The 26,789-nt window shown below is 28.5% G+C and overlaps 1 protein-coding gene across 1 annotated transcript in view; it reads right to left on the reverse strand.

Annotated features, from left to right (window-relative positions):
* Positions 1-1,699: 1,699 nt before the first annotated feature.
* Positions 1,700-26,789, reverse strand: part of LOC100202352 (dnaJ homolog subfamily C member 1) — a 57,223-nt gene continuing 32,133 nt past the window's right edge. Inside the window, exons 5-11 of the mRNA XM_065810361.1 lie at positions 18,998-19,091; positions 18,571-18,762; positions 12,019-12,161; positions 4,034-4,159; positions 2,453-2,513; positions 1,934-2,334; positions 1,700-1,822 (exon numbers count right to left, since the gene is read on the reverse strand). Coding sequence (XP_065666433.1) covers positions 1,742-1,822; positions 1,934-2,334; positions 2,453-2,513; positions 4,034-4,159; positions 12,019-12,161; positions 18,571-18,762; positions 18,998-19,091 — 1,098 coding nt within the window. The 3' untranslated portion in view covers positions 1,700-1,741. The remainder of the gene's footprint in view (positions 1,823-1,933; positions 2,335-2,452; positions 2,514-4,033; positions 4,160-12,018; positions 12,162-18,570; positions 18,763-18,997; positions 19,092-26,789) is intronic.

The raw sequence follows: 26,789 nt of genomic DNA on the forward strand, positions 1-26,789 counted from the left end.
ATGTAGTAGATAATGAAGATGAGTTTAATGATTCTTTTGAGTAAAAGAGAAGATAGGAGTGTTAATAATTCCGCATAATTTTTTAGAACATATGGGCTAACTCCGTCAGGTACTAGAGATTTATTTTTATTTAGACTACATAATTATCTGACAATTAATGTTTTAGTAGTTGTATCATTTCAATTCCAATTTAACACTTCATTAACATTACTATCGTAATAAGGCAACTCATTGTAATCTTCTTTCACAAAAACTGATTGAAAATAGTTGTTAAATAAATTTGCAATTACTAACTATGTTATTGTTGTCTCTTATTGATTGTATTTTGGATAATGTGCTTTGTTTAGTTTTGACATATGAATAAAAAACTTTGGATTAGTTTTGATTTTATTTGATAGTTGATTTTTACATTCAATTGTAAATTTTTTATAGATCTTGGTATCATCCTTCTAATTATTTTATATTCATCTAGTAAATGATTATTTTTAAAATTCATTGCTAAAGATTACGCGTTAATTTGATAATTTTTTAAATATTTTTAGCAATGTTTGGAAAGGGCCATAATTTTTTTTTTGAACCAAAGGTTTCTTAGGTATAAAACTATTGCATAAATCATCATACTTTATTAAAAAATTATTGTAGCATTGTTCTTTAGTACTATTATCTGAAATAAAGCTCCAATCAACATGAGAAAAGGCTAGGTTTAGTTTTTCATAATCTCATTTAATGAACTCATTTTATTTCGCCCAATTGTGGGTGTGTTTGCAAGTCTCGCAAATTTTCACAATTGTTGGATAGAATTAAATCCAATGTACTTGTTGGTTTAAAGATATCGGTTTGGAATGTTGGCTCGTATACAAACTGCTGAATGCAATGATTGTTCAAGTTGTCTATAAAAATAGTACTCTGTTCACTATTCGATTTAAGTATCGTTGACCCATCATCATTCCATTGTATCCCTGGATAATAAAAATCCCTAACGATAATAAGTTTTGAGTACTTAATGCAGTTGATATCATTCTTTGCAATACTTATTGAACGATTAATTGTACGGTTTTTTTTAGATGAACTATCGGGTGGTCTATAAATACACCCTATCAAAATATTTTTAGCTCCAATTAGTGAGCACCAAACCTGTTCAATAGAATTAGTGTCATACAACCTATGATTCAGACAAGAAGTTATTAAATTATCTTTGAAGTATATTACGTCATTGCTCTCTTTATTTTTCCTGGTTACTTGGTAACACTTATAACAATCAACACAAACATTAGAACTGTCATTAAACCAAGTTTTACTTATTAATAATAATATTATCTAGTCTATCGCAAAGAATTTCGCTTTTCAATAAATTCATTTTATTATTTAAAGATTTTGGATTAGTTTCTTGTTGATGATGTTGCAAATAATTTAGAGTAGTGTTTTTTGGAAGGAATTTTGGTGGCGTTCTTTAACTTTAAGCAATCTTTCATCTTTAATAGTTAATAGAAAGGGCAAGTTTATTACTTCCTCCGAGCAGTTTAAATCATTTCGTTCTTGTATTAACGATTAATTAACAATTTCCTAGCTTATCTTTGAGCAATTGTCAAATCTTTACTAATATATACTCTCCTGTTGTATTTCTAACATATTTCTCACTTTGCATTTTTTTATTTGTTATTATTAAATTAAAGTATGTTAAAGAAAGAGATGAAAAAAATATATATTCAAATTTTATTCCAATTTAAAAATAAATAAGTTCCTAATTTTCTTTGCAAGAGTTATCTTGATTTCGTTTCTTCACATGTTCTGCCAATACTTTAAACCGCGCTATACATTGTTCCTAAAAGACAGCATCGATTTTTAAAGCTCTTTTAACTTTTAACTTATAAATTATCGATATTTAACTATCGATATTTAATTACAAAATTAAAAAAACAAAAAATATATATACTTTTGTTTTGTCAGGAACTGCTCTTGCAATACAAGACCATCGGTCTATAGTTGACTTTGGAAATTGTAAAATCGCTGCTTCCAAGCATTTCTGCTGTACTTGCGTCCACGAATCAATAGCAATGTCAGTTTTAACCACCGGAATGTTATCAAGAACTTCTGATGGTTTATCTTCTAAAGGTCGTGTTTTAACCTTTTGTTTAACTGTTGTGTATACTTCTATTGGTTCTTCTTCACAGGGCATTCCTTCATCGTAGTCATCTGGAATATCATACTGCGACTGATACAAATCAGAGTCACTTATGATGGTTGTTTTTTTAAGCTCTCGGTCAATTGTTTTTGTTATAATTGAATCACTGATATTAATGGCAGTTTTCTTTTTGGACGATAAAGCAGCGGTTCCTGAATTAAAATTACAATTAAATATCGAAAACTGATATAGAAATTGTCGTGCCAAATTGATAAATTATACCGATTGTATGAATAATTACTAGACTAAAATCATGATGAGAACTCTTACCGGTCGGGTTTGGTAAATTCAGTGCAATTGTACTTTTCATTTCCTTGACTTTTTTTGTAATCTGAAAGAATTTATCAAAACATTAACAAAATAGCTATCATTAATACATTATATACACCTGTTTCAAAAAATGAGGGGTGTTTCAAGATACGATACCATGTACACCTATTACATTACAACTACTGTACAACTGTTTTAATCGTGAGAATTAACTTTCCACATAATTTAATGTGGAATTAACTTTCCACATAAATTTTTATTTATGTGGAAAGAAGAGATTAAAGATTGTTAGGGTAAACTTGGGGATTTTATACTGCGTAATTTAAGGTAACATAATGGAATGCATGAAACTAAATGAATGGAACAGATTTGTTCCGTAATAATATAAATTCCTCAAGATATTAAGCATTCTTTCATTAAGACGGAACACCTTAATGTCACATCTCACAGGATTTAATTTTGTATATTTCAAAACTAATGACTACGTTTAAGTTCCATACTTTTCAATAAAACTATCTAATCTATTTATGTATAGTATTCTATCACTATATTGATCATTTTCATTATTTATTCTTTACTATTACTTTTTATCAGATAACTAACCAAAAATTATATTTACTTGTGTAAAGTTTCATTTACTTTTTTAATTGATAAAATTATATAATTTATACTAAGAATGGTTTGGCTTTATTTCGTATAGACATTTAAATATATTGGCATAGAATAAGCGAGTCAAAAATACCTTTCTTGATTATTGTACTTGCTTTTAGGTTTTTATATGCACATAATTTTAACAAATTTTTAAATACGTTTAGTGACATCCAAGAAATTTACCCATTTTAATATTTCAAAAATACTCTGATTTTTTGAAAAATGTTTGTTTACTCTGTTTTTACAATAAAGATTTTAAATCAAAACTTAGCAAAAAAGTGAAAAATTTTTAATATCAATGCAAATAAGAATAATGTACAAAGTTCCATTCAATTATTAGATTCAGATATGGTGCTCACTAGAAAAAACTCAACGCATACTAGAATTCGGAAATAATTCAATGAGATCTTAACTCCTAATTTATCTTCTGCAATTCGTTGTAGATTATGTAGAAAAATTAGTTTCAAGATTAAAAAAAAGGGAGAATGATCTATTTTAAAGAATGAGCACTTTTGGATAATCTTTAAAATTTTAATTGGTTAAGTGGTTACTGCCTTGTAACCCAGTTAAAGTGTGTCAGCACTGTTGGCAAGCAACTATTTGAAGAAGAGCACCTCCAAATTTCTAGATTATGGAATCAAAACAAATTTTGCAGTATTTCAAAACGAATTATCAAATACTATTTTACATATAATATAGATACGCTTTATAAACAAGAGGTTCGGAGTTTGATCCCCACCACGTCCCTGGTAGTACTGCACTCAACTTGTTTCTCTGCGCAGCCGCCTTGTTCGTCAAGGTTCGTGTTTTGAAGTTATAGAGTTGAGAGAGGGTTATAACCACAATTAAGTAGCCTCCTCATTTGTAGTGGCCTTCTCGGCCTTAGGAAAAAAAGATACAAGATAACGTTTATTTTTTTCAATCTTTTACCTCATCTCCCCTGCGACCAAGATCATGACCAATTCGTTCCCATCTTCCAAGAGTGCCAGCAGGATATTTACACATTGCTTTTGCTAAAGATGCATAATCCTCCTCAGTCCACTCCTCATCTTTTCTCTAAAAAAAATCTATTAAATAAAATTTTCAACCTAGATGTTAGGTACATAAAATGAGTTCTTAATTAGTTGTCAGTTTCTATTTTATAAAGTTGTTCCATTAATTTTATATAAGTATTGTGAATTATGAAAAAAATTAAAAAAAATATAAATCATAAAAAATTGAAAACTACCAAAAAAAAAAAAATGCAAATCTAATCAAGCTTTAAACTATTGCATAAAATTTAAATAAAAATATATTGTATATATTTTAAATAAAAAGTTTTTTTTAAAATGTAATACTTATAGATCTAGAAAATATAAGACTAAAGGTAAACAACATATAATACAACATTGGCGTTCGTGTGTACACGCACACAAAGTAGGCAAAACCCTGCTTTTTTCACAAATTCTGTACTATTGTTGCTGAATTTGCAAAATTCGCTAAACCATCAACATTCTAAAAATTAATTTAATTTCAAACAATAGAATATCAACTGAATCGAGTGAAAAACAATAAGAAAACAATCAAACAATAAATTATCAACTGAATCGAGTGCTCGAAAACTCAAAAGCAATAAAAAAATTATAAAAATAGTATTATTGAAATTTCAAACTCTGAATACAATAATAATTTAATTTTTATCAAATCTTGTTGATTTTTAGTGTTTCCTGAAAATGATTCTTTTACTAGAAGAAACATTTAACAAAATATAGTATTTTGCATCCCACTACATCAGAGAAAGCATCTGGAGTCATTAAAAAAATAACTAGGAACCCGTAGTCTTAAAAAATAAGACATAAAATTGTAGTGAACTGTGACTGCAAACACAAACGCAACAAAAATATTAAAAAATGAATTTTGCAAAAAAAAAAAAAAAACACGAGCAAACCCAAAATACTTCCAAATACAGGTTAAAAATTTGCAGGTAAGACTGCTTAAATTTTATTCCTTAATGTTCCTTAATATTGCATTATCTATGGAAGACTTTATTGAAATGAAATTCAAGCATGGTTCTATTATATACAGCATGTTTTACTCATGTTACTAAGATGATCCTGTGATTGAAGCATCAGTTTTATTCATAAAGCAGAAAGAAATAATGTCAACTTTACCACTATTCACTAGAAGAGATTTAAAAGCCAGAATGCAATTCAAAAAACAAAGCTTATTTCAACACATTGTCCTTAATAGAATGCCTCTAATAGAAGAGAATTTCAGGAAATTTTGAAATTAAAACTTTTTATGCAAAAAAAACTCATAATTTAATAGCAAATAAATTTCCTTGTTGTTTCTAAATGTTATAAACACATATTTTTAGGGTTGCGGAGTCCCAAAAAAGACTCCGGATTTGAAAGTCAAAAAAAGATTACTTCATCCTAGTTTTTTGGTATCCAGGAGCTCTAAAAATATAAATAAGTTTAAGGACTACTAATAGGAAAAAAGCTAAGACTTTTAGGTTAGAGGAACAACCATTTTTTGAACCTGGAGTCCTTAGGTATAATGGCGGCAAGGACTCCGGGATTCCAGGACTCTGGGCTTAAAAACAATAAGTTTCAAGTCATTAAACCTTGTGAATTTTTTTCTTATAGAAGATCATAAGTCAACAAACATGTTTAGAGCTTCTGGACACTCCGCATCCCTGCATATTTTACATTGAAAACTTTAAATTGACTTGGCTACAATCAATATTCAGTGTTGAATTAAATCTTTAATTTAATTAATCATTTAGACTTTATAGTCTTAAAAAGAGTAATAAAATAATACAAAAAAATTGAGACATTATATATTGGTTTTGACAAACAATACTTTTCAGATAAAAACTGCACAGATAAAAAAAAAAAGTTTTGAACATAAGCTAAAAGTCAAACAAAAAAAATTAAATGACAGTTTTAGCTCTAAAGTAAAATCAAAAAAACATTTTTGCATTAAGGGGTCGTCCACAAATTATGTCATGCAATTTTTTCACAATTTTAAACCCCTATGTTATTCATAAAGCGTTTTTCTAATCTAATAAGTTTTTTAAAGTTTTTTAAGTGTTATTTTTCAAAAATAATTATTCAATAATGTTAAAAAGACATTTTTTTATAAGAATAAGGCAACTGAAAATAGTTGGATTCTTAGAATTTTTGAAATTTTTATGAACAGCTTATAATCATTTAAAAAGAAAAACCTGAAAACTTGAAATTCCAATTGTTTCAAAAGTTATTGTAGTTTGAAGTTTTATAAAATCTTGAGTTGTTTTTCCAGAGATATTCATGTTTAAAAGTAGCACTTTCAAACAATCATAAAAGCTTATTGAAGTGTAACAAAAGTGATGATACTTTTATAAACTACTTCAAAACAATTTTGAATGTGCATTAAAAAAAAATTCAGTTTTTAACATACATGCAAAAAACTTTTTTCCATTACTCAATACCACTACAGTGGCGCTCTATAACAAACATTCTATACTTTTGAGCACCAAGTCTCTGGTTAAATTTGACTTTTATTAGAATGTTTTTAAAAAGAATTTCATGTTTTATTCATTTTAGAAAAATGAATACTTATCTTAAAAATGAGGTTTTTAAGCAAGCTTTCAGTATTGTTTGGATATTCTGCTAAATAAAGGAACAATATTGCATGCTTATGTACAGGTAAAGCCCATCCTGTAACATCAATGTTGCCCTTTAACTTATTTTCCATTACTTCACCATGAAGTTTCAAATTAATTCATGCTTTCAATATGACGTTTTCTTGCTTCTAAAGTAATTAAGTTTTCTTAATTTTTCAATTTTAACAGCTATTTTAATGCTTTTTCCCAATTTATAATTTACATTTCCCATAGTTTATAATTTACATTTCCCATAGTTTATAATTTACACTTTTTATTTTTATATCTTTTTTCAGCAAACATTTTGTATTATTTATTAGTTTTATTAGCAAATAAAAGGACGTCATCAAATATTAGCAACAAGATAATTTCTGGCACTGCAGATAATTACAATATATATATATATATATATATATATATATATATGTATATATATATATATATATATATATATATATATATATATATATATACACACAGAAAAAAACACATGATGAAACTTTTTAGTCCCTGTGTAATAAGCAAATAATAATAATAAAAATATATTTCACGGACAGGAGGTAATCCACTGTTATTCAGGGTGGTAGCCTTCCTATTGATCTATATTTGTGTTCTGCATCAATTGTCAGAAGTACTCGATCAATTATGTCAGCTCTATTGAAAACAAACTCAGTTGCCTATGCCTTAAATAAAAATAAAGAAATCCGTTACGAATTTCTTGCTTTTAAAACAGCCATGGAAAAAGAGTTACAGTTTTAAGGATGAAAATTGTATACTGCATCAACAACTTGAGAATCCTAGAAAAGAAAAAACCGTTCAACAAAAGCAACATTCTTTGAAGCCTTCTTATTCTGATGTCACCAAAATTGGTACTACTACCAACTACGCTCTTATGAGTACAATAGAAAAAATCATTGCCTGCAGGCTAATAGAGCTACGAAAGTAGTGTTTATTGGAGTGCAAAACTCTCAAATGAGTTCCCCCTGAAGAATGTTTAAATGAAGACACAAGTACAGTTAATGATATACTCCTAGCAATCAATCTACCTGTAAATATACAGTCTATTAATTACTAATTGACTAATTCAAGCTGTACAAAATGTGCCGTACATCGGCACATTTTATAAACAATAACCTTCCTGCTTCTATTATAGTTGAATTTGACTCTATAGATGCTCGTAATAAGGTAATCTCCTCAGCAAAAAAATTATGTAACACAAAATATAAAGAAATCTTTATCCAACCAAATCGAACTCCATCAGAGCAAGCAAACTTCAAATAAGCCATATGCTGAAAAAAAAATTTGAATGAGCAACTCCAATCCAATTTAAAACTTGATCAGCCCTTTCGATATGTTGTTCGCAGAGATACTGTTCGCTGTATCGATGTCACCAAAACAATCTCAATTTTTGGAATCAATAAACATCCTTTTGTTGACGAAAAAACAACTGCAGATGCAAGAAAAGTTAAAATGATTGAATCCTTGCAAGCATCCATATCAACCACAAACAATTAGAGCAATGCCCTCCAAACAATATAAACAATAAGCTACACACCCAACAATTAAAAAAAAACTTACCATCTGCTAGTTATCTAAACTGTTTTACACCAACACTACATTATTGAACTAAAAACTCCAAAAGCTTTTTCTAGCTGCTACTAATTTTGAATATGATGTCATTTTTATGCACCTTTTTTCCTAATTACAATATTTATAGAAAAGATCGATCTACTCACGGTGGTGGTATTGCAATATATGTAAAAAGTAATTATAGCATAAATAAATGCACAAAATATAAATTGCATAAAGGAATTAAATATTCAGAACAACTCTGGCTTGAACTTATATTAAATAAAGAACCTCTTCTTATAGGATGCATTTATCGCCCACCAACTAGTAGTGTATCAGCCTACAACGAAATTGCAAGATCCATTTTATATTCAAAATCTCTAATTGAAAACAAAAATTTACAAGGCCTTATTAATACTGGGGATTTCAACTTTGCAAACATCAAGTGGAACAAAGGTTGGTTGAATACAACAGGCGGTGAAACCAGCTTGGATGCCAAATTTGCTAATATTATTTTTGATCTTCACCTCTATCAACATGTAACCAAACCAACTTTTATGCAATCCAATGGTTCTTCAAAAAATACACTTGACCTAATAATCAGCGAACCCGTTGATCGAATCAATGAGATCATCTTCGGTCCACCTCTAAGAAATAAATCACAAGGTCACTGCACTTTGTCCTGGCAGTATCAGTTATCTAATGTTACTACCAGCAATAACCTCTTCAGATGTTCAAAATTTGCATACAATAAAGGGGATTACAATGCATTTAGTAATTTTCTTTCTAATTTGAAATGGGAAAATTTTTTTGAAAATTTAGACACAGATGAATGCTACCAACTGTTTTGTAATATCTATAAAAAATGCTGCCAAAATTTTATCTCTTTCATTACTTTAAAAAAACAAAATGCAAATTACCTTGGATAACCCGTGAACTGTTATTTTTAATCAAACACAAGAGAAAGGTTTCTCTGGTTTCTCAGCGTCAATAGCATATGGAAAACCATTCCTCTGGTTAATGAGCACAAACAAACTCGTAATCTGGTAAAGAAAGCAACTCGTGATGCAATCCGTACCTTGTCATTAGATAAATTAATGAAATTAATTTATCTAATGACAAGAAAAACCCAAAGAAATTTTTTGCTTATATTAATAGCAAATGCACTGTAAGCAACCAGATTGTGTCATTACAATCAATGACTGGGGAAATTAGTAACAACCAAGTTTTTATTGCCAACACTCTAAACAAACAGTTTCAATTTGTCTTTACCATTGAACCTCACATTCAAAATTTACCACTTTTTACTAAACGCACAGCTATATCACTTTTTCATATCTCTTTTGATTATGAGTCTGTTCGAAGTCACTTCGCTACTCTTGATGGTTAAAAATCTATGGGTGAATATCAGATAAGTCCTTACGTACTCAAGGCATGCTCTAACACAATAGCAACTCCACTAGCCATGATCTACCAAAAATCAATGGAACAAGGCATGTTACCAAAGGCATGGCTTGTAGCAAATGTGACTCCTTTGTTCAAAGGAGGTTCTAAAATGGATCCAAACAATTACAGGCCCATTTCCATTACTTCTGTGCCATACAAAATAATGGAGAAAATTGTTAAAAATAAGATAATGCAGCATCTACTGTCTCAAAATCTTATACTGAATTGTCAGCATGGTTTCATAAACAAAAAATCTTGTGTTACTTGTTTACTTGAGACTATGGATTTTCTGACCTACAATATTTCATCTAAGCTTCCTGTTGACGTTCTCTTTCTAGGTTTCGCTAAAGCGTTTGAGAAAGTTCCTCACACTAGACTGCTACAAAAGCTGAAATCCTATGGAATTGAAGGTAAAATTTTAAACTGGATTAAAGCGTTTCTTTCAAATCGTACTCAACGTATCTAACTTGGTAATGTAACATCGGAAGGGAAAAAGTTACTAGTGGCGTTCCGCAAGGCTCAGTTCTTGGTCCAACACTTTTTACTATTTTCATTAATGATTTACCAGAACAAATTAGTAACAAAAATATATGCAAAATGTATGCAGACAACACAAAAATCCTTAGTGTGGGCAGTACTGAAGAATAAAAACTTTGTCTGCAAGCTGACATTGACAACATTGTTAATTGGGTTTAAGAATGGCTTATGGAAATAAATATTAGGAAATGTAAAAAAATACATTTCAACCAATCCAAATCCGTTCCACACCTATACTTTATTGATGACCGAAGCTCAAACAACAGTCTCAACAGAGTTCAACTTGAATCAAACTCATCAGAAAGAGACCTTGGTGTTTTAATTTCCAATGACCTAAAGCAAAATTACCAAACTTTTCTATTGTTGCAGCCAAGGCTAACAAAATGCTTGGTATCCTAAAACATTGCCTCATAAGTAGAGATGCACAACTCTGGAAAAAACTATATACAGCTTATATACGTCCACTTCTAGAACTTTCCATTACTGCTTGGCGTCCTTATTATTAGAAAAGGACATTTCTATCAGGGATGCGGAGTCCCAAAAAGAATTCCAGATTTGAAAGTCACAAAAAGATTACTTTATCCAAGTTTTTGGTATTCAGGAGCTCTAAATATATAAATAAGTTTATGGACTACTAATAGGAAAAAAATTAAGACTTTTAGGTTACAGGAACATTCATTATTTAAACCCAGAGTCCTTAAGTATAATGGCGGCAAGGACTCCGGGACTCCAGGACTCCGGCCTTAAAAACAATAAGTTTCAAGTCATTAAATCTTATGAATTTTTTTCTTATAGCAGATCATAAGTCAACAAACATGTTTGAGCTTCTGGACACTACAGACTTGGACAAAAGTAGAGATATAAAGCTGGAGTCCTTTTGGGACTCCGCATCCCTGATTTCTATAATTGAAAGCATTCAACGGCGTGTTACAAAAGTACCGCGAGAAATAAAGCCTTTTGACTATCAATCAAAGTGTATCAAACTTGGTCTCACTTCTCTATGCGAACAAAGAAAATGATTGGATCTTATTCATAAATTTAAATTAGAGAATAATATTGAGTTAGTTAACTGGTGTATTAATCCAATTAACATTCCCCCCAGCTATGGACATCACATCCGGTACCATCGTGAAATTGACAATAACTGTCAGGTCCGATATAACTTTTTTAACAACCGTGTAGCAAACGCATGGAATGCCTTGCCAGACAATGTCGTAAATACTGCTTCTGTGAAAAAGTTTAAAACTAATTTAGACCGGCATCTAAAACAGTTACAATAGTACATCATTTTCCGTGGTTGCTTCAATGCTGCTATACAAACTAGCTTTGCTAGTTAATGATGAACATACGGTTCATGTATTGTCTGTGTAACTTATTAATAATAATAATAAAAAATATATATTGACTGCGTAGTATCTTTCGAATCCTTTCTTTCTTTTCAAAAGATAGCTTATGATTGGCTAAAAGTTTTTTTCCTTTCACCATCTGTTAAGCCAATATATTGTTCATCTTATATGAAACACATTTATATACTGCATTATTTGATACAAATTTACCACTCATTGTGCAATTTATCTTTAGTTTGTTGCCAATTGCAATATTTTCTGTTATTCTTTAAAATAGATCTAAATACTTATTTTAAAAATGATATCTAAATACAGAATTGAAATCTAAATTCACTAGTTAACTGTTAAAAATAATTAAGAAAAATGAATTATTTAAGAAGAAAAATTACTGATCGTAATTCGGTGTTATTCATAACTGTTTGGTAACATTCATAACTGTTTGGTAAACTCTGCACAGCAGGTTCTTCATTTTCAAACTCTGATGCATCGCGAAGAGTGGGTTTCTCTTTAACACGTTTTGGTCGAAGTTTTTCTAAAATATACAAAAAAAAAAAAAAAAACTTATAAACTAATATTAATTTGTTTAAATCGCTTATATAAGATGTTTTTACAATACAACAAACTTAATTAAGAGTTTAGTATTAAAAACCAGTATTGAAATATAAAATAATCAATAATAAGGAAATAATAAAAAATGTCAACATTATTTTCTATGGTTATATTGATTGATAGCAATGTTTTCTGAACTTTAAACTGTAGTAGCATCTAAGCAAGAAATAACCAAAAATACCAAGTAAATTTATATGCTTCAGTATTTAGCACTCTGACTACTAAATTATATTAATAAACATAATTTTATTTTAATTGTGGCTGTGGTGCAGCAGAGTGTTTGATTTGAAAGCAGGTACAGATTTTTTTAACAGTATTTACCTCTATAACAGTCAAAATGGTTACATATTTTTTTAAATTATTGCTACTCTCTCAATTCTTTAATTTCAAAATATGAATCATAACAAATAAGACTGCTTCACAAAAAGAGTGCTAAAGCAAGTTAAGTACAGTATTACAAAGACTGTGGAGAAGATTGAACTTTGAACTCCTCACTTACGAAGTGAGGAGATCTAAGTATCAGAACACAATTGTATATGAAGTTATAATTTAAAAAAAAAAAGTTTTATGTCTTAAATGAGTTTTTTAAAGTGTGTGTTTTCAATGGAATAAAATTATATTTTCATATTTGATGTATATAAAATTATAAAAGAGATTATTTTTATTAACGATTATTTTTTTAACTTCAGCGGTTATAATACGTTATATTTATTGTAAGAAAACTATTGATTAGTGATCGACCGAAACAAAAAAAAAGTTGAAACCGAAATAAACTGAAATTTCAAGTACTCTCATTCAGTGCCAAAACCGATATTTCAGCAAATATTTTACAGAAACCAATACCGACATTTCAGCTTGTCAAAATTAATTTCATTAGAAAAATTTATTTAAAAATAAAACCTTACATTTATTGCTTTTTTATAATCGTATTATATAAGAATTAATTACACGTGTATCACAAATTGAGATTTAATGCATAAGTTGGCGATATAATTTAATAGCGAAGTTAGCAACTGGCAGATTTTCACTGCAAAATAAGATTTTTTTAGATATTTTGTGAAAATTCTCAAAAATAACTGTTTTTCTAACTCAGATAAAAATTTAAAATCTTACAAATTTTTGGTATGTTTTTCAACTGAATTTTTTGTTTTTACCGAATTAAAAAAAGTACCGAAACCAAAATTTCGGTATCGGCATTTGTAAAATAGCATTAAAAATGCCTTGGTATTTTTATTTGTGTCAGATTTTATGTAATTAAACTGAATTAAGTAAAAATGAATGTATATGTAATTAAACTGAATTAAGTTAAAATGACTGAGAATTGCAACTTTAACAACTTTTTTAAAGAAAAAATTTTTAAACATTTGAACTAGCATCTTAAACATATTTTTAATGCACACTCTCTTTTTTTAAAGAAAAAAAAGTTTTTTTATAATTAAACTTTAAATTAACGATAACAGATAGATAAAATAGCTTTCAATCAAAGTTTTTTTGAAGTTATTCTTAAAAATAAAAATGTATCATTATATTTAAATTATTTTTAATAATATAACAATGAAACGTTTACTATTATAGAGCTTATAACAAAACTTAATTTGTATATTAAAACTTTTATTATACTATTTAAACAAAACGTTTTTATCAAACATTGTAACGAAATTAAATAAAAAAAGTTTATTATTCAATTAAAAGCATTTAATAAATAAACATTTTAACATAAGAAATTTTTATGATTTAATTTTGTAACAATATTTGCTAATTATTAGCAGTTATGACTTTCATACTTTCTTTATTGGTTAAGTCGCTCTAACATCAAATGAAAAAAATCGCATCGGCAGTCATGTTGAATGAGGTGATAACATTGCGAAGAGAAAATCCTTAAAGTATTTATGATAATTAAGAATGTTATAAGAAAATCATTATGGAGACGCCAAAAAAATGATGTTTTTTTTATACCAGTGTAGAAAAATGTATTAATATTTATGTCATGCATTATTACGGCATTTATATATTTTCATTTTATCATATAGCTTCATTTTTTTTTTTTTAATTAAAAATTGAATAACAAATATGCTAAAAACCTGATGTGTTTAAAATTGTTTAAACAACAACATAATGTTAAGTAATGAAAGATTTATCTCAATCACTTTTTTACTTTTTGACTTTTAAATTTGAATTCTATACAGCTTTTTTGCCTAAATTACCGCCAAACTGTTTATAATAAAGTATAGATAACTTTTATACAAAACTTAGGTAATTTATTTTTTATTATTGCTAAACTTTGACATGTTTATAAACGTACATACTTTATAAACATACAATGATTTCACAAATTATTCATTCAACAATGCTTAAAACATTTTAAAAATAATTTTTAGTTACTAAAACTCAATTATGTACTTAGAAACATGTTTTTTCATACAAGTTTAATTAAAAATGTTTACATTGTTAATTAAACTCGTATGAAAAAAATAATTTAAATGATTTTTTGAAAGGTTTTTTTAATGTTTACGTTTTCAGAACATTTTACGGCTTCTACCAATTCAAATAGGGTGATAACATTACAATCACGTGACAACCTTAACCTATTCAATAAGAAGCAAAAACTGGCATTCTAATTTAAACAGAATGAAGTAAGTTAATAGAAAAGAAGGAAAATAAATTTCAACAATCAGACTTTAAAAATATTACTTTATTGTTATGTTAGATAAAAAGTAAATATCCAAAAGAACAAATTTACCTTTAGCGGCAAAAACATTGCAAAATGTAGAAATGCAAACTGCGGCAAAAAAATCGATTTAAATAACGAGTAATTTAAATTTAAGTAATAAGTTAAAAAATGAACCAATTTAAACAGTTGCCCAGCCGGGCAACTCAATTGCATCAAAACACTATTTCCAGTAGCTCTTCGAAAGATTCGGGTGGCACTTGCCATTAGGCGACCATGAGTGTACACCACTGAAAGTATTTGAACACAATGATTATCTAAGGAAATCTTTTTATTCCTCAAAATTGCTTCATTTAAATGTAAAAACTAGATGTTTGGTTGTTCAATACTTGTGTTTCTTACATTAATTTAAATAAATAATGTTTTTATATAAAAAGCATGTTAAAGCACTGTGAAAACTTTAGTATAACTAAAAATAATTAAATTAAAGTCAAAATTTAAATAAGATTTATTTATAAACTTCTAGACATTTTTTCTTTTTAAATTTCAGATTTCAAAAACTCTTAATTAGCAGTTTACTCCTACATGTAGTATTAATGTAAACAAACATGTAATGTAAACAAACATGTAATATAAACATTTTGAATTGGTTCATAAAAAATTATCATTTAAAAAAAAAAAAAGATTTTAAAGACACGAAAACTACTTCAGAACTTTTGCGGTCAAATAGTGATGATGTGAGTTGCATTAAAAAGTATTTTTGGAGGCTAAATAAGTATGGTATCATTAAGATTATGTTAGAAAATTATAAACTAATATATTAAAAAAATAATTTAAGTTTTAAAATAACTTAAAATTCAAATAGTAACTAACAAACTTATAGACTTTAAACACCTACACCCATTTCCCTGTATTAAAGTATATGTAAGTCTATCAACTAAATTCACAACAATAACAGAATTAATAAACTTATAAAAAACAGTAACATATTCCATACGGCTGTGCATAACCCCACTAAAACAGTTAGAGTTTGCAGATTTGTAAACTTCATAAGGCACCCTTTTGCATTATATATATGCAAACTGTGATGTTCAGCTATTAAATTTTCACTTGTTATTATTTATTTAATAAATATTCAAACCAAATGATAGATGATAGAAAAAACAAAAAAACAAAAATATTTAATTATTTTTCTTAAGAAAACTACTTATCTTTCTGAGGTAAATGAGGGATAAACAGACTCTATCTGTTGACCAGCCTTGCACCCCTTCTTCATATATTAGGCTAACACAGATGTATTTTTAATAAATTGTTTCCAGTTTAGGGTGTTGAATGCTGGATCTTCTTGACTCAATGCATGGGTTTTACTTGTATCTCTGCTTTTATGACTAGGCAACTCATTCTATTATCTCCTAATCAGGGTACAGCTCTAAAACTCAGTTTTATGGTTCTAAGGCCGGCTGGTAGTCAGGTTTCCTGAACTCTGTGGTAGCTCCCAGAGAGGCTGATTCCATCAACAGCTGAAAAACATCAGAGCACTAACAGTGCCATCTTGCACATGGATAGTGTCCCTGTTTGTACTTTTGGTGTGCATTGTCAAGGCAACATTTGGAGCCCTTTGATACAGCTTAGGGTTTATTAATAGCAATGAGGGAATTGCATGGACTATTGAACAGTGTACTGAGTACTGTCTTTGAGTCAAGTTCTTTAACAAATTTAAAAATGAATAAAGTACCAAAAACTATAAAACACAAAAAACCATCGTCATCATCAAGTTCTCTAAACCTATTATTCACTAATATTCATGGTCTTTGAAGTAACTTTTCTACTATTGAGCTTCATCTCTTTCAAAGTTCACCTGACCAACTTGCTCTTTGTGAACTGTCTTGTCTTGTGATCTTAGTGTTGATGTTTATCTTCTTTTAATTCGTAAAGACTCCAATAGTCACATGCTTGGTCTGGGCATTTACATTCATAAGAATTAACCCATTGTCGGGATTTGTCAAACTAGGTTTGAATCCACAGACTATTCTTTTATGTGCTTTTGTTTAGCACCACTTCACTCTATCGCCTTTCTCTTTGTTCTATATCGCTCTCCTTCATTTCAAGACTGCACTCTTTTTGATGTTATTTCTGATCATATTGACCAAGCCCTCTCTCATTATCCATCAGCTAATAATGTTGTTGTCGGTGACTTTAATGCTCATCATACTGAATGGCTTGGCTCTAGTGTCAGTGAATCTGCAGGCATTAAAGCCTACAACTTTTGCCTTTTTTAATCCCTAACACAAATAGTCAACTTTCCAACTCGCTTTCCAGACAACCCGAATCAGTGATGGGATTCTTTATCTTTTTAATTATCTATACTAAAAAACTTTGAACTTTTTTTAAACTTTAGAAAATTATCCAGAATTAATATTCTAAAAATTAACTTTTTCAAATTACTAACTTCTGGGTGATTCCATGTAAAAAAATCCAGAGCATGCAATCCTAAGTCTTAGATTTTGCTAATATTTGCAACACTCAAGGCTTTTAATAAGTTATGAACATCCCCATAATTTCATCGTTTAATTCCAAACAGTTTCAAAGATAAAATAACTTTAACTTTGCCTTGAACCAACAAAAATCTGCAGTTTTAAAGATTGGTGTTGATCTTTGTAATTGTTTTGTGTACAATAGAAAGCTTAAATTATGCACATAAACAGATTTTAAGCAAGAATCCCAAAAAAAAAACTTGAAATATTTAAAAATAAAAATAACAACAGAAACTTAGAGCGAGTTTTTTACAAAAATGCTAATCTAGCAAGTTTTTTTCTCCCTTCAGATGTCATCCTGAATAATTTAGTTAGTTATTACAATGAATTGAATAGTGGTCTTTTTTAAAACAGAAAAAAAAATATCGCCAAATTTACTTACAATTTTTATTGTTTTGTAAACGCACAATCTTTATAAAGACTTACGATATTTTGATGAGAATCGAATATTTTATCTAGTTAACTAAAGCTGATGGTTGAATTAAAATGTATAATCTAGTCTAATCTAGTTATAACTAGACATATACTAAAGATTAAATAAGTTGTAATAATCTAGGCATCTAGACTCATTTAGTAATCCTTAAGATCAAACCATTTTTAAATAACAATACTGATCACATAATAAATTAGGGGTTTCTTATTAAAAAAACAAACATTGGAACATAACTTTTTTAAATATCTTTTAAAAAGGAGCTACAAAGTTGAGGAAAGTATACTAAAATTATTTATAATAAATCACACACAACTTTTAAGTAAACCTTCATTTTATAGTTTTTTAATTAATAAATTTCTTAAATGGATTCAAACTAATAATTTTAAATCTAGTTCATTAAACTATTTTTAAACTAATGATTTTTTAAAACACAATGAATCCGATTCTGACAAATTATTTTAACATTTAAATTGTTTTATGTATTAACATAAGATAAACATATTATGTTAAACGTTATGAACAGGCACAGACCCCTAACAAAAATGGTTATTCAAAACGCTGTTTTTCAAAGGTGACAAACCATAATTAAAAAACTTAGCCAACCTACTTATCAACCTCTATAGCTTAATTTCCTTTATTAGCCTACTTAAACAACAGTCTCTCTTGCTTTACTTTCTCTATCAACCTATTTACTTACCAGCCTCTCTTGCTTTTTCAGCTTCACGCTCTTCTTCTTCCTTTCTTATTTTCATCTCTTTTTCTTTTTTTCTTTTATTGATTCTTTCTTTGATGTGTGAAGGCATTTTAGAAATGTGGTACACTAAAAATCTGTATATAACAAATGGCAATAGGTCCCAGCCAGTGGGTTTTCGATAACCAAGTTCTTTTTCTATTGTAAAAAAAATTTTTAATAACTTTTAATTTTTCATTTTATTGTTTTAACTTATTTCATATTGTTTTATATACAAAAAATTTTAACTTAACTTTCAACTTAATTATTATTAAATTTTTTAAACTTATTTTAATTAAATTAATTATTATTATTAAAACTTAAAAATATTTTAACTTAAAAACTAATACAAAACAAAAGTTCAAACAAAAATATTGACATATAAAAGAAATACGTAATATATTATCTGTATCCAAATCTTCTTGTGGCAGTTTTCCTTTTGCCTTTTTTTTCTCTTGTCGTTTTCTTAAAGGATTTAAAACTTCGTCCTAAAAGTTACAAATTTTCCCTATCATATGCTGTAAGTTACAAATAAATGTATATGTCGATGACTATAATATTTGTTTAGCTTGTGTGTATTTACTTTGTAAAGTCTGTGAATTATTTTTTAACTTTATATTTGTATAAAAATTTACCAATAAACAACTATCTGTGTACTTAATACTTTAAAATGCTTGAATACATACTTTGACTGATATATATATATATATATATATATATATATATATATATATATATATATATATATATATATACATAGATATTTGTCAGTCGATATAAAAGTACTCATCTCATGTTCTTCCTATTTGTCAGTCATTGTTTGTAAACAGTATGTTATATATATATATATATATATATATATATATATATACACACACACATATATATATACATATATATATACATACATATATATATATATATATATATATATATATATATATATATATATATATATATATATATATATATATATATATATATATATATATATATATATATATATATATATAGGCTAAATCTATACTTGTTATAAGACAAGTTCTATTTTTTGTAGACCTAAAACTCTCATTTAATTTAGTCATTTGCAGTATATTAACTCATTAAAAAACACAATTTTTGAACAATCTTCCATCCTTTATGTGCATTCCACTAAAAAAGTGTTAGAAAAAGAATATATAATTAAAAAATAACTATTTTCTAAATCTAAAAATATTTTCTTGTAGAGCAGAATGCTGCATTGCTTAACATTGTGCAATAGATATGTTGAGGGTTTGGGTTGTTTAAAAAAAGGATCATGCTGCTACTAAGCAAACAATAAAGATTATGAGTTTAGATGAAGAACATATTTATTACAACTTCCTCTACGCAGATTATTGGGACTTTCAATGCAATTACTGTTACAAACTGACAGTTTCTTACTGATCTCAACAATTATTCGACAACATTATATCTTAAAACTCAAGACAGAAACAAGACAGATTAATACAAATGGTTATCATATTTTATTGACTTGTTATTTAAATATAAGTCAACTATTATTATTGTATATCATATTATGTATAATATATGTTAACTATAACGTATACTTGTGTGATTCACTATAACCTTTTGTTATCTGAAAATGTTTTAGAAGTATTTGGAAAATGAGAACTAAAATATACAAAACCAAATAAAATATAAAAAAAAGTGATTTTAGATTCTAAATTACCAAAAATTACCAGTTTTTATTTTTTGTTTTATTTAGTGTTTCAATCTAAAGTTTTGTGTTTTATAAATTGAGTTAAGGAGTTTAAAGAATTTAAAAAAATAAAATTTTCAAAAATAAAAACTACATTGAACAAATTAAAAGAATGCTGCTCAAATTAATGTGTACCCTTCATTCATTAAGTGGTATAATTTCCGATAATTACCATATCTACCAATAATTTACCATAAATACCAATTTCTGATAAATACCATTATGAATTTTTACATTTGGACAAACTAATTTTTGGTTTCTTCTTTGATAATACACTGAAAGAAATTTGTAATGTCGAAAGCAATTTTTTAACACTATCAAAAAAGGAAAGGAAACTAAAAAAAAAAAACATCAACGAAGAACTTAAAGAATGAGGTAAAAAAGAAAAAGAAAGAGACTTATAGAACGAGATCAAAAGGAAAAAAAGTCAATAAATTACAGTTACAAATAAAAAGTTTCTATGGTACAAACAATTTTTAGATTAAAAATGTAAAAAATCAGCAAAAATAAAATATTATTATATTAAAAATGTGAAAGAAATAACTGTAGTAGAATGGGAGCAAAATGATGAAATTGAGAACACTACACAGATTTCAATGCATTACTTAAAAACAAGTTAAAGTTCATTTTAAAAACTGTTGTGTTTTTCCTAATGCATTTCCAAAATATCATGCCTAATGTTTTAAGGTACTGTTTGCAGTAAGTAGTTCCTTTTAACTACCCCAGGTCAGGTCAGATTGAGGCTCATCGTAATCACCCTGCTACTGGTATCATGTAACCCAGTACTACCTGCTCTATGCCCTGTGCTTTTTAGGCAAAGACTAGGAGAAACAAACTCTGATTTAAAAATCCCCTGCTTGGGGTTCTTGGTTAAGTAAAGGCTAGAGATGGTGTCTCGATAAAAATACTCATCCAGGGCAGATGTTACCTGCATTCACCTACTGTCTTGTAGGAGGCCTACTAGGAAAAACTTTAGGGGTAAGCAAAAAAGTTTGGCTAACCAGCCTCGAACCCTTACTTTATCTATTAGGCTGGTTTAGATGTAAACATGTGTTACATTATTTCCTAACTAAGATGACGAATGGTGGATCTTTTTGACTCTACTCATAGGTTTTTGCTTGTGCCTCTTTAATAGTGGTTATGTAACTCTTCCTGTTATCTCATAATGAGGGTACAGCTCTAAAACTCAGTTTAATGGTTCTGAGGCCGGCTGGTAGTAAGGTATCCCGAACTGCTAAGACTAATAGCTACATGCTTGGCTTAGGGGTATACATGCGTATCAATTCACCTATTTTTTTATTTATATTCATGAAATCAAGTTTAAATCTTTTGACCTTTCTTTTATGTGTTTCCACTTAGCACCTCTTCACTCTACCACTTTTCTCTTTGTTCTATATCGATTTCCTTCTTCTCAAGACTGCACTCTTTTAGATATAACTTCTGATCAAATTGGCCATGCCCTCTCACTTTACCCCTCTGCCATTATTGTTGTTATTATTGACTTTAATGATCATCTTACTGAATGGCATGGCTGTAACACCACTGACTCTGCAGTACAGTCAATAACTTCTGCATTTCTCAATCTCTTACTCAGATAGTTAAATTTGCAACTCAGTTTTCCTGACAAGCCTAATCATTTACCTTGATCACCCAGCTAAAATTCTCTCTAAACCTTTCATCTTGTACTTTCTTTTCAGACTTACCCTATCATTGCAATACTTATTACTACCCTAAAGCTGACTGGGATTCTTTTCGTAATTTTCTTCATGACAGTCCTTAGGCTGATATCTTTTCTCTCTCAGCTGATTAATGCACCTCCAACATACCCTCCAGGATTAAGGCAGGAATAGATGCTTATATTACTTCTCGTTGGTTCTATGCCAAGCTTAATCCAATTCAATGGTTTTCACCTTCTTGTGCAGCTACTATATCTAATCGTAATCATTTTTTTCATCTTTTTCAGAAGAACAACTCTCTTAAGAACGAATGCTCATTTATTGTTGCAAGAAATCAATGTAAAAAGGTGCTGTCTGATGTTAAGCTCCATTATTCTCAGATCAATCTGAACCTTCACTATTTAATCTAACTATTTATTGTTTGATTGAGTCATGTTTTTCAGCTTGCTGGAATATGGCATCTGCTGTTTCTTTTAACAACTCCAGTGAATATTCTGACCCCTCTAATTATTGTCTGGTCAGTCTTCTTTCAGTTATTAGCAAGGTCTTTGAGTCTTTGATCAACAAATTTCTCACATCCCATAATGAGTCAAATTACTTAATGTCAGACAATCAATATGGTTTTCGATCCTCTTGCTCTATGGCTGACTTCATAACTGCTGTGACTGAAAGATTTTATCGTGCATTAGATGGAGGCAGAGAGGCTAGGACTATCGCTCTTGACATATCTAAAGCTTTCAACAAAGTTTGGCATGCTGGTCTTTTCTATAAGCTTGTTTCATATGGTGTACTTAGGAAAGTGTTTCTTTAAGACCGCTCTATTAAAGTCATCCTCGAAAGCTCAAACACTCTTTTTCATTTCCAGTAACGTCTGGGGTACCTCAAGGTTGTATCCTTGGTCCTGTTTTGTTTCTTATCTTCATTAATGATCTTCCAAACAACCTTACATTTATAGTAGCTTTTTTTGCTGATGACTCAATTTTATACTCCTGTCTTTATAAAAAGTCTTTTCTTTTCAATCGCTTAGAACAAGCAGCCGATCTAGAATCTGATCTCACTTTTATAACAGATTGGGGCTCGCAATGGCTTGTAAATTTTAACTCCAACAAAACTCAGTTATTTACTGCTAACAACTATTGCAATACTGTTGACATTCCTATATTAATGAATAGCAACCCTTTTACTGAGTCCTTTTCTTTACAACTTCTTTGATTATTGTTTACTAATATCCTTTCGAGGAAACTATATATGCAATTGATTGCTAAATTACCATCTGCTAAGGTTGCTCTTTTCACTCGTGCTCGCCAATTTCTTACTCCTGATTCCTGTCTCTACCTCTACAAATCTCTTATTCATCCCTGTATGGAATACTGTTGTCATATTTGGGTTATCATGGAAGCTATCATTTTTTAATTCCATCAATTAAAACTCATTCCTGTTTGACTCATCATTAATCAAAGTCTCATTCATTTACTTTATCTGTCCCTGCATGCTCTAAAAACTTTTATTTGTCTAGTTTTTTTCCCACACTTTAACTCTTTGGCAATTGGCAGTGGCGATTGCTTGATTAAAAATGGCGTCTACTTATTTTGAAGTTTTATAATTTGTAGTTGTTTGGATTACCTTTATACTAACGGCTATAGCAGATATTGTTATAAAATCGGAATTTATTGAAATAAGGCTACAGGGTGCTTCACATTATTTGAACTGGCATTACATTGAATCTAACATAAACATACAAAGGTTTTCAATCTTCTGATTCAACTGGTCTATGTTCACATTTGCAAGATTGTTAAATACTAACAAGACTATCAATTTTTTTTTTTTTTAATTTTTTTTAATTTTAATTATTATTGCTATTACTAACAGAAGAGTAAGTACATTGATTGATGTATTACATAAAACAATATCCTGGTACACCTGATCTATGTTCAAAACAGCAAGCTTTCTTATATAAGACTATACTAACCCTTGTTAACAATATAAAAGTAAAACAAAAGTTAAATTTGTTGCTGATCTTTACTATTCACACAATTTCTATTGCATATTGTTAATTAGCATATATATATATAGTGTACACGTGAATAGTGTATATATTGTGCTTGCTATATTTTATATTAATTTATTAGTGTAAACTCTATATTAATTTATATAGTTGCTTTATTCTAATAAATTTATATTCCTAAGTTTGTGTACTTATATAGCTTTATTCTTATATAGTATTATACTTAAAATATACAAATACTCATTATTACTAAATAGTATTAGTGTATTTATCAATATCATAAAATTATATTTCATATTATTAATTTATATTTACTGTTATATTGCTTAATTACCCCTATATACTTAAAAACAAAATATTTAGTTATCTGAACTTTTATTTTCAGTTATGACTATAATATAAAGTTTCTCTTTTTAACTTTGTTTAAAATATTATTATAAAAAGATAGTATATATACATACTATATACATTAACAATATCTTACACATAAAAATTGACTTACAACTACAAACCTAATCCATTAAATCCTATACATTATCATTTCAGTTTTGTTTTATCATTTTAATTTGTTAGGAATTACTGAATCAAATTTATATATAAAAGACTCAAATATAACTGATATTACCATAAATGGATTTAACACTGAACATTGCCCTACTGAGTCAAAAAAAGGTGTAAAAAAGGTGGGGCGCTTCTTTATCTAAGCTCTTAACTATGTAGTTCGTGATGATCTTACAATCTATGCCTTACAATCTATAATCTTAACTATGTAGTTCGTGATAGCTTTAACAAAAACTGATCTAACTAGATCTTACAATCTATGCCTCGAAATTTAGGGTAGGGCTCTTCTTTATCTAAGCTCTAATTTTAACTATGTAGTTCGTGATGATTATACAATCTATACCTTGAAATTTCTCGAATCAGTTTTTGTTGAAGCTATCAACCCTCATAAAACGAATACTTTAATTGGCTGCATATATCGTCATCCAACTTTAAATCCAAAAAAATTCATTGCAAACCATTTAACACCTTTACTTGAGAAATTAAGTTATAAAAAAAAACATTATATTATTAGGTGATTTCAACATGGACTTAATTAATTATAGAGAATCTCCTATTGTTTCTAATTATCTCCAAACATTATACCCTTGCTCGCTTCTTCCAACCATTATACTTCCAACACGTATAACCTCAAAAACCAAAACTCTCATTGATAATATTTTTATAAACTCCTATTCTCCTGAAACAATCTCTGGCAATCTAACAGTTTCTATTTCAGACCACATGGCCCAGTTTCTCTGTATTCCTGGTATTACACTAAAAAAAAGAATATAAAAATCTCTAGAAGATGCTTTAAAAACTTTGATACTGACACCTTTATACAAGATATATCTAGTATAAACTGGGAGGTGCAAATAAAAGACGTCAATATAAATAAAACAATGATAAGTTTTTTAAATACATTTGAAAAAGTTCTAGACAGGCATGCTCCATACAAAGTTTTAACAAAAAAACAAATTAAACTTAAATCTAAACCATGGATAACCGCTGGTATTCTTAAATCCATCTCAACCAAAAAATTTGTAAAAATTTGTAAAATCAAACAATACTAATACAAGAAATCTACTCTTTGATAAATTTAGGTTATATAGAAATAAAATAAGCAACTTACTTAAACAATCCAAAAAAATGTTTTATACTTCCTTTTTCAACAACAACCTAAACAGTATTAAGAGAACTTGGAAAGGATTAAAAGAAAATATCAACATCAGACCTACTATATACAATAACTCTTTCAACCTCAAAATAAATGATAAAGTCATCTCTGATCCAACCAGTTTTGCTAATATTTTTAACAATTACTTTGCTACTATCCAAGAGAATCTAATAAACAAAAAAATTATCCCTAAATATGATTTTAGAGACTTTCTAAAAAATCCTAATGAAAGTTCTTTTTTCTTTAAACCAGTGACTGAAGTTGAGGTATCAAGTCTCATTATGAAACTTCAAAACAAAAAAAAGTCTAGGCCCAAACAGCCTTCCCACATTTATTCTTAAGCTTATTCCAAACATAATCTCAAAGCCACTATCCATAATTATGAATAACTCATTTAGAAATGGAATTTTCCCAGATCTCCTGAAGATAGCTAAAGTGACACCAATACATAAAAAAGGTTCTCTACTGGATTACTCTAATTATCGCCCGATCTCTCTTCTCTCAAATATAAGCAAACTATTTGAGAAAGCTATGCACAATAGACTCTACAACTTTCTGGAGAAATTCAAGTGTCTTTATAAAAATCAGTATGGGTTTCGAAACAATCACTCAACAACTCATGCACTAATTGATATAACGGAAAAAATTAGAACAGCTTTAGACAATAAATTGTTTGCATGTGGTGTTTTTGTTGATCTCCAGAAAGCCTTTGATACAGTTGATCATTCCATTTTTATCAGAAAGTTGGAGTACTACGGTATCAGAGGCACAACACTCCAATGGTTTTCTTCTTATCTTCAAAATAGAACACAATTTGTTTCTATTAATGGGATAGAATCTGAATTAATAAAATCAACAAATGGTGTCCCACAAGGCTCTGTATTAGGACCATTACTTTTCCTTCTCATTATTAATGATCTTAATACCTTTCTGAAGTTTTCCACTGCTTACCACTTTGCTGATGACACCAATCTGCTTTTAATAAACAAATCACTTAAAAAGATAAACAAAAATGTAAACCATGACTTAGCGAATCCACTCCAGTGG

Source organism: Hydra vulgaris, chromosome 11, assembly GCF_038396675.1.
Source record: "Hydra vulgaris chromosome 11, alternate assembly HydraT2T_AEP".
NCBI lineage: Eukaryota > Metazoa > Cnidaria > Hydrozoa > Anthoathecata > Hydridae > Hydra > Hydra vulgaris.